This window comes from Piliocolobus tephrosceles, chromosome 6 (assembly GCF_002776525.5).
Source record: "Piliocolobus tephrosceles isolate RC106 chromosome 6, ASM277652v3, whole genome shotgun sequence".
Classification (NCBI taxonomy): Eukaryota; Metazoa; Chordata; class Mammalia; order Primates; family Cercopithecidae; genus Piliocolobus; species Piliocolobus tephrosceles.
In genome coordinates, this window is record NC_045439.1 from 158281057 (window position 1) to 158299247 (window position 18191).

General features: G+C 46.1%; 1 protein-coding gene across 3 annotated transcripts in view; it reads left to right on the forward strand.

The window, feature by feature from the left end:
• CHRNA7 (cholinergic receptor nicotinic alpha 7 subunit) overlaps positions 1-17926 on the forward strand; it is a 144836-nt gene extending 126910 nt beyond the window's left edge. For all 3 annotated transcript variants that reach the window (XM_023195662.2, XM_023195663.2, XM_023195661.3), the window contains 5 exons: positions 2657-2824; positions 3781-3975; positions 4923-5009; positions 8571-8680; positions 13391-17926. In XM_023195662.2, coding sequence (XP_023051430.1) covers positions 2657-2824; positions 3781-3975; positions 4923-5009; positions 8571-8680; positions 13391-13909 — 1079 coding nt within the window. In that variant the 3' untranslated portion in view covers positions 13910-17926. The remainder of the gene's footprint in view (positions 1-2656; positions 2825-3780; positions 3976-4922; positions 5010-8570; positions 8681-13390) is intronic.
• The last annotated feature ends 265 nt before the right edge of the window (positions 17927-18191 follow it).

The following is an 18191-nucleotide window of genomic DNA, read 5'->3' on the forward strand; positions in this document are numbered from 1 at the left end:
CTGACACCACTCACATGCCACACACATTCACATACATACCTCATACACACACACTCATGCACATCTCGCAGTCAGTGCACACACACCCACACACACACCACACTTACACTCCCGTGCTCACATACACAATCACACACACCCACTCATATACTCACACACACCTCACACGTCAGCTAAACTCACATGCACATATACATCTCCCACCACACATCCTCACACACGCCTCACACATTTACATGTGTCACACCACACACACCTCATGCGCTCTGATACTCACACTACACACTAATACACACCTCACACCTTCACGTAGACACGGCCGCACTCACACCGCACTGCCGCGGCTAGGCTGGCTCTGCCTTCTGGGTTGCTGTCTGCCTGCCCTCCCTGTCAGCAGGTGACAAGCCTCCGGGGGCAGAGTCAGCCTTTGCTCACCTTAGGATTCACCCCTGAATGAACAAAGGAGCGAGTGAACCTGCCAGTGGTAGGTAGACACCTCCCAATAATATTGGAACAGATTGAAGAAGTCCAGCTGTTCAGGCTTCTCCAAGCATCCGCTTTCCTGCAAGCCCTGGCATTTCCTCCTAGCAGGAGGACCCTGGCAGACGGGGCTAGTGGGGGAGCCTTCCATCACTCCCGAGGTCTTTCTCACCAGGCCTGCACGTTGCATTTTCTGTTATGAGGGCTATTTTAGAAAACAGCCTCTGGTAGTCACCAGTGTAGAATGTGCTGCTGCAGGTTGTTTGGAAGGCTGAGGCTATTTTCAGCTGCAGGAGGAGCACTGCGAGCCTCGAGCTGCCTGAGTACAGCAGCCCCCTCTGGGGCTCCAGGCCTGCGTCCCCACTGCGGTGTCCCTGGATGCTGGTCAGGACAGGACACGCTGTCCTGTGACCATGAGGGGCTTCCTTACACTGGTAGGAAAGGCCCAGGGCTGCCTGGTTTGGAAACCCCTTGCCTGCTCCCTGGGAATGCAGAACTAGTCCCAGGATGCTGCCCTGTCTGTAGTTAGAGGGGTAGGGGTAGAAAAAAATGAGTTCAAGCTTTGAAATAGAGACTTGATCATAACATGACTTTTCCCCCCATTTCATGTGTTTATTTTTTAACAGCTTTATTGAGAGAGAATTTACATATCATGCATTTTAAGTACATGATTCAACAATTTTTAGTATATTTACAGAATTATGCAACCATTACCACAGTCTAGTTTTAGAACATTCCCATCACCCACAAAGATCCCTTTTGCTTGTTTGCAGTTAATTCCCATTCCTACTCCCAGCAACCACTGATCTGCTTTCTGTCTCTAGAAATTCTCTGTCTTGGGCCATTTCGTAGAAATGGACTCATGAAGTTACAAAGCTTTCTAACTGGCAGACAATGTGGGTTTTGGGGGGATTCAACCATTAATGGAGGGGGATTGTCTGTGATGATTCCAGATTCCTATAAACATTTCATGTAAGGACGCAAATCATACTTAAAGGAACTTCAGGGACAAAATGTGTATCTTTTCCCAACTTGGTTGTGGGGTGGGGTCCTTCTTTGCAAGGCTATGGCGGCCCTTCCTGCATGCATTCTTTCTGTAACTCAGTAGCAGCAATGTGCGGAGTGCCAGTCCTGCCCCAGGAACACCTGGACACTGAGTCCTTGCCTGTCTTCTTGTGCCATGCAGCCTTCCTCTGGGCCAGGAAGAGCACATGAGCGTAAATAACTGGAGTGGCCTCTTCTGGTTTCCTCCCCATGGCCCTCTGGGAAATCCACTTCCAACCTGTCCTAGCCTGGAATAGCTCTTTTCAGTGGAAACTCTTCCTTCAAGCACCATCTCTTCAGCTTAAACTTATCTGTTTTGTTTTTTTTTAACTTTTTTTTTCTTACAGACAGATTCTAGGTGTGTTCCCCAGGCTGGAGTGCAAGGGCTCGATCATAGCTCACTTCACTTTAGCCTCAAACTCCTGGGCTCAAGCAATGCTCCTGCCTTAGCCTCCTGACTGGCTGGGACTACAGACATGCACCACCTCACCCAGCTAATTTTTTTATTAGAGATGTCTCACTATGTTGCCCAGTCTGGTCTCAAATTCCTAGTCTCAAGTGACCCTCCCACCTCAGTGTCCTGAGTCACCGGGATTATGGGCATGAGACACAGTGCCCAGCTTGTTCTGTTCTTGGTCTAGAATTTAAATTAGTTAAAATTCTAGCTTTAACCAGAATTCTAGATTACATTTCTCGATAATCATGTGTTCTTCCAATTTTTAACCTAAAGAAAATGCCCACCTCACCCCACACAACACCCACACACACCTTTTAGATTCTCTATTTCTAACCTCCTCCTCATTGTTATCAACTTCTCTGAGATATTTTGCATTCTTTACTTTTATTATTTAGAGTCTGAAGATGCTCATAGTAAATGCAAGATTATAGAGCTAACTTTTTGCACAAAAAGCCCACAAAACAGTTTTTGACAGAGCATGTCAGTGTTACGTTTGGATTTTAAAAGACAGTGAAGCTGAGCTGAGATTCTGTTTTAAAGATTTTGCAATTAAAGAGACAGCTTCAGTTTGCTGTGGACTGCGTTAGCTGCAGTGCGGAGGGCGGAACCGGCTGAAGGAACTGCTGCGTATTTTGAGCGCGTCTCGGTCAGCTTCCGTTTCCATCACCCACACAGGCATATTCAAGAGTTCCTGCTACATCGACGTGCGCTGGTTTCCCTTTGATGTGCAGCACTGCAAACTGAAGTTTGGATCCTGGTCTTATGGAGGCTGGTCCTTGGATCTGCAGATGCAGGAGGCAGATATCAGTGGCTATATCCCCAATGGAGAATGGGACCTAGTGGGTAAGCCATGAGACTAACAGCCTGGAAGAAAGCTTTTCTATTCCTGGGCAAGCTTTAAAAGTTTGGGATTTTCCACCGTCCTTTTCGGTGTGAGTATTTATTGAATTTTGCAGTAGTCTCCATCATTTAGTGAGAGCTATAGGAGGAGAAACAGAAAACAATTAGGATATGCCATGCTTTCCAAGAGGAACTGGCACTTGTAGTGAGGATGCATTTAAACAAACCAGTGTGTGTGTCTCTACGTTATTCAGATCCACTCCATTTCTTTTTTTTTTTTTTTTTTGGGACGGAGTCCCGCCCTTTTGCCCAGGCTGGGGTGCAGTGGCCGGATCTCAGCTTTCTGCAAGCTCCGCCTCCCGGATTCATGCCATTCTCCTGCCTCAGCCTCCCGAGTAGCTGGGACTACAGGCGCCCGCCACCTCGCCTGGCTAGTTTTTTTTTTTTTTTTTTGTATTTTTTTAGTAGAGACGGAGTTTCACCGGGTTAGCCAGGATAGTCTCGATCTCCTGACCTTGTGATCCGCCCGCCTCGGCCTCCCAAAGTGCTGGGATTACAGGCTTGAGCCACTGCACCCGGCCGATCCACTCCATTTCTAAAAGCAAGTTTCAGTTGATGGGAACCTATATTTGATTATTTTAAATAGAAAATCGATTACATTTATAACAGTGTAAAATTGGTAATATATTATTTATAATTATTATAATCATGTGTTTCCAATCCACCAAAAGACTATCTACTAGTTTGGCCAACTATCACTAAAATACTCTTATCGCTATAGTAAATCAACAGGTTTTATTCAAGCTAATTATACTCCCCCCCCCCTTTTTTTTTTTTTTTTTTTTTTTTAGCACTTTGCAAACTTTAGGGCTATGCTTGTGTGTGGTATACACATTGAAATAAACAGGGTAATTTATTGTATTCTAACAATGGCTCCTTCTCTCCTCCTCCCTATGGAGGAATTCCCGGCAAGAGGAGTGAAAAGTTCTATGAGTGCTGCAAAGAGCCCTACCCCGATGTCACCTTCACAGTGACCATGCGCCGCAGAACCCTCTACTATGGCCTCAACCTGCTGATCCCCTGTGTGCTCATCTCTGCCCTCGCCCTGCTGGTGTTCCTGCTTCCTGCAGATTCCGGGGAGAAGATTTCCCTGGGTAAGCACCCGGGTCTCTGAGACTGCAGGCCCCTCTGCTGAGGTCAGCTCTGGAGGGCTCAGAGCAGACAGCGCAGGACTCCATCAGGGCTCCCGGGGATTACCTGGCTCATCGCACACAGACCTCCTAGCCCGGGGTGGCTCCAGGACTCCAGAGGTCCCTGACTCGGGCTCCGTGCTGGACGGCTGTGTGATCCTGAGAACACTGGAGGACCCTCAGAGGATGGGGGGATGCACGGGGAGGGGCCAGCTCCAATCTGCCTCGAGGGGCCTGTGCTTTTTTCCCTCCTGCCACCCCACCTGTTTCTTGATGGCGACTGGTCACCAAGGGAACAATTTAGCTTAGTATCAGCTTGCATTTGTATGTTGCAGTACACAGTGTAATTCTTATGATCACTCCCATACGAAGCTAAGAAAACCAAGATTTCGAATGGTGGGATGAGTTTCTCAATGTCTTAAAGAATTACTAAACATCAGATATAGCATATAGTAGAAATTATTCCCAAACCCACATCTTCTGAGTATGAGGTTCAGAAAGGTTGAATGTTACGTCTAAGCTCCCATAGCTAGCTGAGTAGCAAACTGAAGACCTGAAACCAGGTCTCCTGACTGCATATTTTCTTTTTCCTGCTACGTGAAACTACTTCTCAATAAAATTTTACAAAAAAATATGAGAGATAATTGTGCTAAGTTAAATTTTTCAGTTTGTGTTGATGCTTTTAAAATTCTGGGTCCTAAACTTGTCTCCATAAGAGACTCCTTTGGGACTCTGGTAAGTGGCATGGAATGTCCCCTGGAAAATGCCCACACCCAAAACGTGCATTCCACAGCATCCCCCAGCACCACCATCCCTCGTTCTTTGAGTGTCAGGTTAGGAGCCCTCGTTAGATAGAATTGAGGCCTTCTTGTCTGTTCCGTCTGAGGAACCGCTGTGTGTTTATGTTTTAGGGATAACAGTCTTACTCTCTCTGACTGTCTTCATGCTGCTCGTGGCTGAGATCATGCCCGCAACATCCGATTCGGTACCATTGATAGGTAAGGCAAGAGTTGGGCCCCTCAGAGATGTGGGGTTAGGGTGTGCCCAGGATTTCCCAGCAGATGAAACGAGAAGAAATAGGGCTGCACTGCCCCCATTTTCTCTGGAAGGTGATGATTTGCTGTAACTATTCAGAGTCACCTGGGCCCAAGTCAGGGGAAGGGGATATTCAGCTTTGAGGTTTGACTTTTAACTTGCAGAAATGCCCCCCTTCCCCTCATAATTCTCCTCATGCTTGCTTTGAAGCCAGATATTTTATCATTAGAGATGCATCATCTTAGCTTAAGATGTTGTTTACCCAAAAAGCCTTTGTTAAAATGGGAGAAACACACGGTTATTGTGTCCTGAGATAACTCAGTGTCTCTGTATAAAATAAAAGTGTTTAGGGAAATGTGAATGAGAGAAATATCTTTTGCACGGGTATAAGGCATGACCCTCTGCCCAAGGAGGGACAACAAAAACTAGAGTCTCCACTCCCATTGGGCAGTGAAGGTCGGAAGGAGGTATACAGACTCCTTACACCTGCTGGCCCCTGCTGTTTGAGGACCCATGTTGTGTGTCTGCCTGGGGGTGGGCTAGAGGGAGAGCCCTACCTGGATACCCCCAGGCTTTGGGAACCAAGCAGCCAAGGCCCTTCTTTGTAGAACTCCCTGTATGTGCAGTATTTTGGCCAGAGAAACCATTGGTATGAAAAGCCTTTGTGCGTATCATTTTTCTCTTGATACCATGAGACAGGGAAGAACCACCTTTCCACCTGGTTCTGACTCCATTCTTTCTACCTTCCAGCATACTGCTTCCAGTAGAGATTTGCAGCCACCCTTCCTGGGACAGTTGTCAGGCCCTCTCTGGACTGACTACCTGCTGGGAAAGGCTTGGTTGGTGCATAGCCCACATCTAGAAGGATGGGATGCTAGTGGCCCCAGGGACATCAGCTTTGCTTCCCTCTGTTGATGGAATTTCAGTCTGGGCAATCCTTTGACCCCCATCTCTCCATAGGTGGTTGGTCTGCTCAGGCTGCCATGACAAAATACTATGGACTGGGGGCTTAAATCACAGAAATTTATTTTCTCACAGTTGCACTGCTGAAAGTCCAAGACCAAGGGGCCATCAGGGATGGTTTATCCCGAGACCTCTCCCCCAGGCTTGCAGACAACCACTTTCACAATGCTTTGTCCTCCCCCGGTAGTTCCTCTGTGCACCTGCATCCCTGGTGTCTGTCTCTCTGTGTATCCACATTTCCTCTTCTTCATTAAAAGAACACCAGTCCGATTGGATTAGGGCTTGACCTAATTGTACTTAACTCCTTAAAGACACTATCTCCAAGTACAGTCACATCCTAGGGTACTGGGGGTTAGGGCTTCAACATATGAATTCTAGGGGGAAGCACAATTCAGCTCATAAGGGTCATGGTTTGGTCCAGTCTCCTTCCTTTTCTCAGGAGCCCTGACACTAACTTTAGGTCTTGAACTTCCACCTCTGGCAAAGCTCCTCCCAGGTACCTCTTGGTCTTTGTAGGAAGGCAGTGAGGACCAGTGAGGGCTAGCTGAACGCTTAGCCTCCTGCACCCTGATGCTTTCTGCTTAGAGCTCAGCCTCTTGAGCAGACAGCCACACCGAAGGTTTAATAATCAGAGCTGCCCACTAAAGAACGCCGCCTCCTTTCTCCTAGACATCTTGGCCTGTGTAATTGCTCGTCATTGCACAAATGCTGCAAGGAAGGGGTTTCTATTTTAATGGAGGCTACCATAACAAATTGCTGTAGACTGGGGGCCTGAACAACACACATTTATTTCTCACAGTTCTGCAAGGCTGCAAGTCCTAGATAAGGGTGCCAGCAGGGCTCTGGTGAGGGGCCACTCCCTGGTTTACAGATGACCCTTTTCTCGCTGTGGCCTCACGTGACAAAAAGAGAGTGAATTAGCTCTTTAGCCTCTTTTCATGAAGGACTCTAATCCCATTCATGAGGGCTGCACCCTCAGGACCTCCTCAAGGACCCTGAGAAAATCACTCACCATTTCTCTACTTACACAACACTTCTCACACCCAAAGGGGGCGTTTCTCCCACATCGACCAATCCTTGGAAACCAGCTGGGTGTCCTACAGTTAGTTCACTTCAGTCCTGACACCACCTGGAGTTAGCACAGCATTAACAGAGTAAGGCTCACAAGACATTTCCACTTGAGATGCCAGTTAGAACTTCCGGCTTCTCATGCTTCTGACCAACTCTATAAATCAGGGAGTTCCCAAAAGCACGTCTTTGAGTTCAGCCATTTACTAGAGTGGCTCACTCTGGTAAACTCAGGGAAACACTTTACTTATATTTATTCATTAATTATAAAGTACAGATGAACAATCAGATGAAAGAAATGCATAGGGCAAGGTATTTGAGAAGGGGCACGGAGCTTCCATGCCCTCTCTGGGCACATCACCCTCCAAACACGTCCACGTGTTCAGCACTGGGAAGGTCTCCAAAGAACTCCATCCTTTTGGGTTTTTATGGAGGGTTCACTACATCGGAATGATTGATTACATCATTGGCCACTGGTGACCAACTCAACCCTCAGTACGTCTTTCCTCCCCAGGGGTCAAGGGTTGGGAGAGGGGACAGGGCTTGAACGTTCCAACTCTCTAATTACTTGACTGGTTCCCCTGGCAACCAGACCCCATCCTGAGGGTATCCAGGAACTTCAGCCATAAGTCATCTTATTAGCATATAAAAAGACACTGATGACTTCAGAGATTCAAAGGTTTTAGGAGCTGTGTGCCAGGAAATGGGAGGAAGACCAAATACATATTTCTTATTATAAATCACAATCTCATACGTCCCAAAGCCCCACCTCCAGATACCATCCCAGTTAGGACTAGGGTTTTAACACATGAACTTTGTTGGGAGATGCAAACATCAGCCTTTGCACCACCCCCATTGAAGAGCTGAGGCCCAAAGAGGCTGAGCGTTCACTCCAGACTCACAGCCAGTAGCTCGTGGACCAGGGTGGAAGCACTCAGATGCTCCATGCTGCTTCTCACCTGGGCCCAGGTGGAAGGACTCACATGGCCCATTAGAGCCAAAGCTGAGACTGAAGTTCTCGTCCTGAAAAGTCCCTGCCACTGACCCCTTTCTCAGGCTGGACAGTTGGCAGCCAGGTGGTGTGCAGGTTTGCCCTCATTGCGCCCCTGGAGCACAGTAGAGGCCTGCATCATCAACACTGGGTGGTTCCCATGCCCTGACATCCAGTGTTTACTCACAGGAACAACCTTATCACCATCCTGTCAGGCGATGCTAGCCCTTACTGACTGACAAGGAGGCCAGAGTGCATGGAAGTGCAATGAAGGGAGGGAGGGCCACTCCGTGGGTGGGAAGTCAGACCACGCTGGCTGGTTTTGCGCACCCAGAATGTGGGCTGCAGGCCTGGCTGGTGGCAGGAGGCCATCTGCCCAGCCCGTGGCATCACTGCACCCTGAGGCCCTGACAGTCAGAGAACCTGGTCAGGGTGTGCCTGTCGTGTGATGTTCAGTGTCGCAGGAGCTCCGGGTCTCACCCTGCATCTGTTCTCTCCACAGCTCAGTACTTCGCCAGCACCATGATCATCGTGGGCCTCTCGGTGGTGGTGACGGTGATTGTGCTGCAGTACCACCACCACGACCCCGACGGGGGCAAGATGCCCAAGTGGGTATGTTCCTCCCATCCCCGACAGAGTTGGAGCCCCTCCCTAAAGGAGGCTCCTCCTAGGGTTTATCTATTTCAAAAATTGCACAAAAAACAGGCATTCCTTGGCCGGGCGCGGTGGCTCACGCCTGTAATCCCAGCACTTTGGGAGGCCGAGGGGGGCAGATCACGAGGTCAGGAGATCGAGACTATCCTGGCTAACACGGTGAAACCCCGTCTCCACTAAAAATACAAAAAAAAAAAAAAAAAAAAAAAGGGCATTCCTAAAGAAATAGCTTTGGGTTGTTTTTTGAGACGGAGTCTCACTGTGTCACCCAGGCTGGAGTGCAGTGGCGTAATCTTGGCTCAATGCAACTTGTACCTCCAGGGTTCAAGCGATTCTCCTGCCTCAGCCTCCCAAATAGCTGGGACTACAGGCACATGCCACCACGCCTGGCCAATTTTTTTATTTTTAGTAGAGATGGGGTTTCACTATGTTGGCCAGGCTGGTCTCGAACTCCTGACCTCATGATCTGGGTATATCAGCCTCCCAAAATGCTGGGATTTACAGGCGTGAGCCATCGTGCCCAGCCAGAAATAGCTTTGTTTTTGTATTTCGTCACCCATTGACGTGTCTTTGCATAGCGTGCAGTCATGGTGCGCGTGTTCCAGGATGCCCTGTGGCACTGCTGTCTAATCTGACGCTGCAGAGTAAGGCTCTCAAACTGGCTGCCCTGTGTGTTCTATCAGCACAGTGTTTTGAGAAGGTAGTTTTTTTTGATGCATGCTGTGAAGCACTGTGCTGCAGTTGGAAGCAACAGATGAGACAGACGTGTAGCAACATGGTTGAGGCTTCACAACAGAATGAGGAGCAAAAAGAGTAAGAAACAGAATGAGCCAGGTACAAATCTGTATGTTCAGTACATACAGGGATATCATCCAACCAGAAGTCTATAAAACAAAGACTAATTGTCACCAGTGGGGAAGGAGGACGGGATAAAAGGAAATGGATGAAAACATAAAGGATTGCGTATCCCACAGCCTGTTAGCTTAGCCTGGGCCATACCACTCCTGCCCCAGCTGCTGGCACCGTGCCCAGCCACGTCTGCGGATGCTCACCCACCCAGGGATCCTCTCCTGCAGGGTCTGGTGTCCGGAGCTCTGCATCCACCCTCGCCTGGCAGTCAGGAAACCTTGATGAGGACCTAGGGAGGGCCTGCGCTCCTTCCCCAATTCATGTGGGCTTTGTACATCTTCCCTGTCCTCCTGTCTAGAGAGCCTGGCCTAAGGATTTGGGGAGCTAAAAAGGCCCTCACATCCCAAAAGCGGCCTGTCTTTGGAGAGCACTTGTGTCCCAGTTCAGAAGGGAATCTAGGAATCAACAACAAGCTCAAAGCAGCTGTACGGGTGAGATGCCGTCAGGTACCCTCCAGGAACAGGGGATTGCTGGGCCTCCCGAAACATTTCATTGTGTAGTAGTTTAGTTACCCGAATGCTCACTTAGCAAAGACTACTTCTTAAGAAACGCTTTACAAAATTACTGTTTCTTCTCAGAGTTGCACCTGCATGGCCCATTCTCCTTATACACTCTTTAGTGAAGACTTACTTGTGAGCCTCTCATAATGGTGTGTGCCTGTAGTCCCAGCTCCCTGGGAGGCTGAGGTGGGAGCATCATGTGAGCCCAGGAGCTCCAGGCTCCAGTGAGCTATGATGATGTCATTGCCCTCCAGCCTGGGTGACAGAGCAAAACCCTATCTCTTAAAAAAGAAAAACAAAAAAAGAGGACTCACTTGTAGCTCATTCCACCAGCAGTAATGTGAGCTCAGCCTACATGGTGACATCGCGCACACAGACCACATCACTACGTTCCCTGAGGCTTGCTTTGTGAAGCACCCGCCCTTAAAACACTGGGGTACATTTGCACACATTCACCTGTATTTTTGTCTGATTTCCTTATAACCCTGACACACTTAAGAAAATGCAAGGCCAGAGGTGGGAGGCCTGAGAGCTGGGGGCTTGTTGGTTTACTGCTCTTTCTACCTATCCATCCATCAGTTTGAAGCAGGTAATACATTTACCTGTTTCTAAAGTCAAAATAAAATTAGAATTATACATAAGGAAATCCTGCTCCCATTCCTTCCCCTTCCCCTGCATCTACCACCAATACCAATTGGTATATAACCATTGTAATGAATTCCTCCTTTTACCTTGCAGTATTTATTTATGCAAATACAAAAATCTAAACACCTATTCTCATTTCTTGTATTTTGACTGAGGAGAAGAAAATTAAGACATTGAGACACGAAACCATTTTTAATGACCTGTAGCACTCTACTGCTCTAGAACAATCTTAATTAAGAACATACGCTAATTATTCACCTCTCAGCATAAAAGCTTATTAAAACCAGTTGGCTGCAAATGAAAGACGAAGCTTATGCATTTCTCTCGCTTTATATAGCACACTGCATTTTTCCTTCATTCCATGTGTATGTGAAACACAAACAGCCGCCGAGGGACTTTTATTATGATCTGTTGCTATGAAGAAGATACTGCCGGGTGCGGTGGCATTATGTGACATTTGCACAGCCAGAAACAAAACTATAACCTAACAGAAGAGGTCAAGAGCACAGTTTGAGGAGTGCCAAGAGGATAATTTTATCTTTTAAATGCTTTGGCTTTGACAGCTAATGATTCAGGCCATGGAATTCAAAATAGACTTGGCAGTGTGTATCGTATGAGCTTGACATGTGCACTGGGGGACGTGTAGACCCTGCCATAGAAGGAGAAGTGCCCGGTGCTGCTCGCTCCCCATGTGCACAGCTGCCAGTGCATGCAGGCACACTCACTGCCCTGCAGCCCCCCAAGAGAGCTGGCTCAGGCTTTCTGGTGCCTTCCCAGAGGGGTGGGGTTGCACGAGTTTTGAAGAGAATCTTGTAGACCCTTTGACAGATGAGGCTGGGAAAGGCTAAACATGTGAAGTGCCATAACCACTTACTTACTCATTGTATGTCCTTGGGCCAGTTTATTAGCCTCTTTGAACCTCAGTTTGTTGGTCTATAAAGTGAGGGGATTATACTCCTTTCACAGGACCCTGAAAGGCCTAAGTGAGATGACTTGTCTCATGAGCCTTGTATGGAGGGCCCAACTCACCCAAGGTTTCACATGGGGCCATATGTCCCTGCTCCTTACTGATCATAAAAAACCCTCTAAGGTCAGCAGACCCAACCTTTCCAGGACATGCAGAGTGCCGCCTGCTTGTAAAGTACAATGGGAAACGAAGGGTTATTTTTATAGCTGCAATGAAACTGGTCTTATGCTTCCCTGTTCTTGTCCCCAGACCTGTTTGTTGCAGTTATCTTTGATAAGATGTTATAAAAAGATTACCAAGAATGAAAGCTCTGTAGATACGAACTGCACAATTTACTATCTGTATATTTCCTAAAGATAGGAAATCTACCTGCTAGGTTACTGATGGAATTTCCCCACAATCATAAAACAAAATGTAAATGAAATCAGGATCTGGATAATTCCAGGGAAAGGGCCCATTTTTCACACTCAGCTGGATGGGCTTGCAAGAATGCTTCTTTACCTGGATTGAGGCTTTGGATGTCTCTCTCCTTTCCATGAGAGGCAAAACCAGGATAAACTCCATGGGGTGATTTTTCTCCAGCTTCTTTCATGCACTATGGCCTAGGTGGCCAAATCCAGTCCACCAAGTGTTTTTGTAAGTAAGTTATTTTAGAAAACATGCCCATCCATTTGACGCCTTCAATGTGTGCTGCATCAGCAGAAGTGAGTAGTTGCCTGGCCCTTTACAGAAAGTTTGCCAGCTTCCGCCTTCCACTTTTCAAAGTACTCTCCCAGACATCATCTTATTCAGTCTTCATTGGAGCCCACTGAGTGAGGTTAGAGGTTCCGAAACTTCCTTGGTTCACAGCACTTTAATGTCTCAGGATATTTTTCACAGAGCCCCTGGCCAAAAGAAAGAATACCCAAGGCTACCTTTAAATAGATCAAAAGACTTTAATAAGTTTTCATGCCTTAACAATGTAGCACCTCTGGGGCGCAGCACTGCCTCTCAAATCTTGGGATCAGATTGGAGACCACTAACCTAGTTTCTGTTTCACAGGAAGTTCCTTGGTATTTGCTTTTTATCAGGGTGCTTTGAAAAACAGCTTTGCAAAGTGTTCACGTCATCACAAGAGATGTGGTAATCTGATGTTGGAAGCCTGAACTGCTTCAAGCTTCAAGTTTACCTGGTGTCTCATGGATGTCCTGGGGTTGCCTTTGAAAATGTACAGCCGCCCAGGCACTCTTTGCCTATTTGCAGTGGCCTTCCAGGGCACCTAACAGGTAGTGTGGGAGCCAGAGTTAGGTCTGAAGGTCCCCAGGTTACAGATGAGGAAGGATCAGAGAGGGAAATCGACTTTCCCTCTTGACACAGCTCACATAGCGTTCCCTTCCACGAGGCTGCCTTCCCTGAGATTGCAGTGTGCCTGCCCCGGAGAACAATTTAGCTTCTTCCCAGGGTGCATCAGTTTTAGTCTCGCCTCACTTTGAACTCAACTGCTTGTCATGAGCAGGCACTGCTTGCCTGCTAAAATCATCCGGGAGGCAGTGGAGCCCGCTACCCCCAGGACCAGTGAAGCAGGGCTTGTATTGTAGGATCTCACTGCTGTTGGCATCAGCCCATGCCCGCCTCGGGGCCGCTCCTAACGTTCTGTTGTCTCCCCAGACCAGAGTCATCCTCCTGAACTGGTGCGCGTGGTTCCTGCGCATGAAGAGGCCCGGAGAGGATAAGGTGCGCCCGGCCTGCCAGCACAAGCAGCGTCGCTGCAGCCTGGCCAGCGTGGAGATGAGCGCCGTGGCGCCGCCGCCCGCCAGCAACGGGAACCTGCTGTACCTCGGCTTCCGCGGCCTGGACGGCATGCATTGCGCCCCGACCCCCGACTCCGGGGTGGTGTGCGGCCGCATGGCCTGCTCCCCCACCCACGACGAGCACCTCCTGCACGGTGGGCAGCCCCCCGAGGGGGACCCGGACCTGGCCAAGATCCTGGAGGAGGTCCGCTACATCGCCAACCGCTTTCGCTGCCAGGACGAAAGCGAGGCGGTCTGCAGCGAGTGGAAGTTCGCCGCCTGCGTGGTGGACCGCCTGTGCCTCATGGCCTTCTCGGTCTTCACCATCATCTGCACCATCGGCATCCTGATGTCGGCTCCCAACTTCGTGGAGGCCGTGTCCAAAGACTTTGCCTAATCATGCCTGGTTCTGTACATGTGGAAAACTCAGATGGGCAAGGCCTTTGGCTTGGCGAGATTTTGGGGTGCTAATCCAGGACAGCATTAAACGCCACAACTCCGGTGTTCCCTTCTGGCTGTCAGTCGTGTTGCTTACGGTTTCCTCATTGCTTTAGGTAGTAGGATCTCGGCACTCAGTTTAATACTCTCAGGTGGGCTGATAGATCCCCTTAGCACATCCGTACTGTCGGTCAGCAGGGCCACTGAGAAGTCATTTTGCCCATTAGACCACTGCCTGGAAAGCCTTTCAGAGAGCTCCCAGTGGTTCCTCACCCCGGGACAGTTGGTTTTGCATGTCTGCATGCCACTTGCCATGAAGGCCTACCTGAAAATTCAACATTTGCTTTTTGCTTGTGTACAAAACCTAAACTGAAGCTAAAATAAACCAGACTCACTAAATCCATTGCAATAATTTACTGGTGGAAGGAAAACAAAAAACTAAAACTAAAACCCTGTTAGCTTTTCTTCAATTCAACTTTTTATTTTTTTCTATCAGAGACAGTTGGTAGACAGAAGCAACTTTATGCTGTTCCTACGTTAAAAAAAAAAAAAAAAAAAGACAATGTTGGTCTTACTAAGGATCTTTTTACCAGCCTTCCTGACTTCTGCAAACCTACCCTGTCAAGGAAATCAAAGGGACACAGGTTTCTTTTTATTCTGAACAAGGGCCAAGCCCCATGAGTGTCTCTGGTGGATCCCAGATAACTCCTAGGTGCTGCTCTCAGACACTGAGGAGTTGAGCAAATCTGTTCTATTCTGCAGAACCCACAGGACAAATAGCGTTCTAGTAGAATTAACAGCCCAAAAGAACAGCTAAAGCTAAGTGAAGCCATTTATGTGGGCTTTAAAAACAAAAATGTGTTAGCTGATTCACATGCACCGGAGTTAGTCTTAGAAATGTGTGCGTGCCTACAAATGCACAACATAAAGTGAACATATTCGTAGGCCCTTTCTGCGTGTGTCAGGGCTAGGAAGTAGGGGCTGGGAACTCTTCTGGTCCCCAGTATGGCAGGCGCCAGGGAGGGGGTGGTGTGGCCCATCCCTTCTCTGGATACCTGGCCAGTGGCAGCAGGGAAGAACTGGCAGACCCTCAGGGACTGACAAGCCAGCAATTCTGGGTTCTAACTTTTAGGAGTCTGCCTGCTCCAAGCCCGTCCACCCCAGCTGCAGCCCCGAAAGCTGGCTTCGAGTCCTTAGGTGGATTCACTGGAGGTGGGCAACTTGAAAACAAGAGAAACTTTAATTTTTAAACCTAAGTGATGATGCAGCTCTTCCCTTAGATTGTCACCCAGGCTGGAGTGCAGTGGCGCGATCTCGGCTCACTGCCAGCTCCACCTCCTGGGTTCACGCCGTTCTCCTGCCTCAGCCTCCCCCAGTAGCTGGGAATACAGACGCCCAACACCATGCCCGGCTGATTTTTTGTATTTTTAGTAGAGATAGGATTTCATCGTGTTAGCCTGGATGGTCTCATTCTTATTCTTTAATGAGATCAGAGAGTAATTCACCAAGAAAGACCTCTTCTGTTCCATTGTGTCATCCAACAACTGCTCAGAGCTCAAAATTGTAGAAGGCTTCTGAGCCCCTAGAGATTTTTAATTTGCTTCTAATCCCTGAGATGGGAACATCATGAGGAAGATTTGATGTTGAGAGTTAAATAAATTGTATGTGTTTTTCCAGCCATCTGGCTCACTCATTTCTGGGTAATGCACATGACTTCGCAGTGGAGGAAGATGGAAGCTTGTGTGTGTTCGGTGTGTGTGTGTAAGTGTGAGGTACCTGTGTGTGTGACAAGAGAAGAGACCTCACTTATGAGAAAGTTGGTGAATCAGGACATTCCAGCCTCAGGCGGCTTTGGAGTAGGATCTTCCTCAGCAGGCACTCCTTCCACGTGCTATGGATGAACCATGCACAAGATTTTCATTTGTTTTTGTTTTTGTTTTTCCTGTTACAGTGTCTTTAGAAACAAGTAGAAGTGTTTTGATACATAAAAGGAATGCTTCATTTCTTATCATTATCCCAAAAATGATCCCTTCCACAGTTTTGCTTTAAAAAGAAACCTTTTTGGTTTTGTATTTTATACAGGAACATATAAAATGCAAACAAAAGTTGTGCATATTTTGGCTCCTCAACTACTCTGTCATTTAATAAAGTAATAATAAGAAATAGATGGGCGCATAGTTAGAAAAGTATTAAAAACAACAGCCTCCCATACTCCCTGTTTTCTCTCTCAGAGGGGACCACGAATGAGCTTCTAAGTGCATTTCTAGAAAGAAAGAAAAGAAGAGGCCAAAGGAGGAGGAACGGGGGTTATGAAGAGAGACCTTCCCTTTCCAACACTAGTGCTCCGTGAAGTGCGCTGCACCTTGAATTCTTCACATGGTGTTTTGTCTTAGAGGTCGTCCCATAATAACACATAAAGATCTACCTCATGCCTCCTAGTAGCTGCTTAGCGTTCCATTGTCTCAGTGGACTACCATTTATTTGAATAGCCTTTTATTGGCGAACATATGGATATTTCCAGTTTTTATTTTTATATACAAATCTATAATTGGCATATTTGTACATATATCTTGACATTGTTTTGTGACTAAAACTTGGTATAAATTCCAACTTAGAAATGAAATTACTGGGTTTAAGGTTATATGTATTTAAAATTTTGATAGATATTGCCAGATCATCTTCTAGAAACTGATCGATGGATGTAACTCCATCAAGAGTACAATAGAAGGCCCAATTTCTCAACTTTCTATAATAGCACTGGGTATTTTCAAACTTAATGTTTTTCCCAATATAATTGGTGACACATGATATTTAGGAATATTATTCTGATTTTGGTTTATTTTATTGTGTATAAAATGGGACATCTTTTCAAATTTTTTGTAATTTTACTTTGGATACATTTATATATTTTACCCAGTTCCTAACTGGATTATTTGGCTTTTTCTTAGTTAATTTGCTCATGTACTTCGGGACATTTTTGTCTTATGCCTTTAAAATATTTTTATCATTTGTCTTTGGATGTTATTTATTGATTTCCTTATTAGCATAGAGTTTAAATTTTTATGTTGTCAATTTATCAGTATTTTTGTCAAGTGTGGGATTTGTTTCTAGTTTTTAAAAGCCTTCCTCATTCTGAGATGATAAATAAACTTACATTTTCTTCAGAAACTTTATGGTTTTATTTGTTTACCTTTGGACTCCCTGGAATTCATTTATTGCAGGAAATGAGGGAAAAATCCATACTTTTTCCTCCAAATGGTCGTCAGTTGTATCAATAAATATGTAATAATGCATTTCTAAAATCCAGTCATAGTGTTTTCCCCAGCTGTTCAAAATGCAGCCTTATTTGTAAACTAAATTTCTTTAAGTGTTTGGTTCTATTTCTGTTCTATTTATCTCTATGAATGCCTTTAATTTCTAATACTAATATCAGTATTTTCAAGTCAACACTTCCTTCAACTCTGAATCTCTCTCTCATATGAATCTTTTTTCAATTAGAGTCACAGTGAATTGAGTCTTCCTATTCAACAGCATGAAATCTTGTGTTTAAGTCTAATTTTATATAACTTAGTAGTGTTTTATGATTTTGTTCACTAAGGTGCTTTGAATTTATAGTTATTTATTTCCAGATGTTTTATCATTTGGCTACCATTTTCAATGGAATGATTTATTCCACTTTATTTTCTATTTTATCCCATTGTATAAGAAAGTAGTTGGTTTTTATGTATGAATGTTATAATCAACCACAAACTGTGATTCCTACTTGTTGCTAAGATTTACTTTTGACTTCTCCTTTCCAATGTGTCTCTCATTTCTTGTATCTAGTTGCATTTGAGATCAGTGTTGAGTTACAGTGATTCAGGTGGCATGCTTATCTTGTGCTCGACATCAGTGGGATGTTTTAATGTCTCAACGTTTAACTTGTATGAAGACATGTATTTTCCTTGCCATAATAAAGTATCTGTGTATTCTCAAACTATTAAGACTCTCTGAGGAAAATGTAGATGTTAGATTTTTATCAAAGCCTTCTCAGTGTCCAGAGGGATTATCAGAAGGTCTTTTCCTTTGCTCTAGTAGTATGTTTAATTATATTAATAGAATATTTAAGACCAAATCATTAGTGTATTCCTGAGATGTTCTTTACTTACTAGTACCATGATTTTGGTTATCAATATTAAGATTCATCATTCTACAGCTTGCTTTTATGTGTTTTTTGCCCAGATTTGATTTAACTTTTTTCT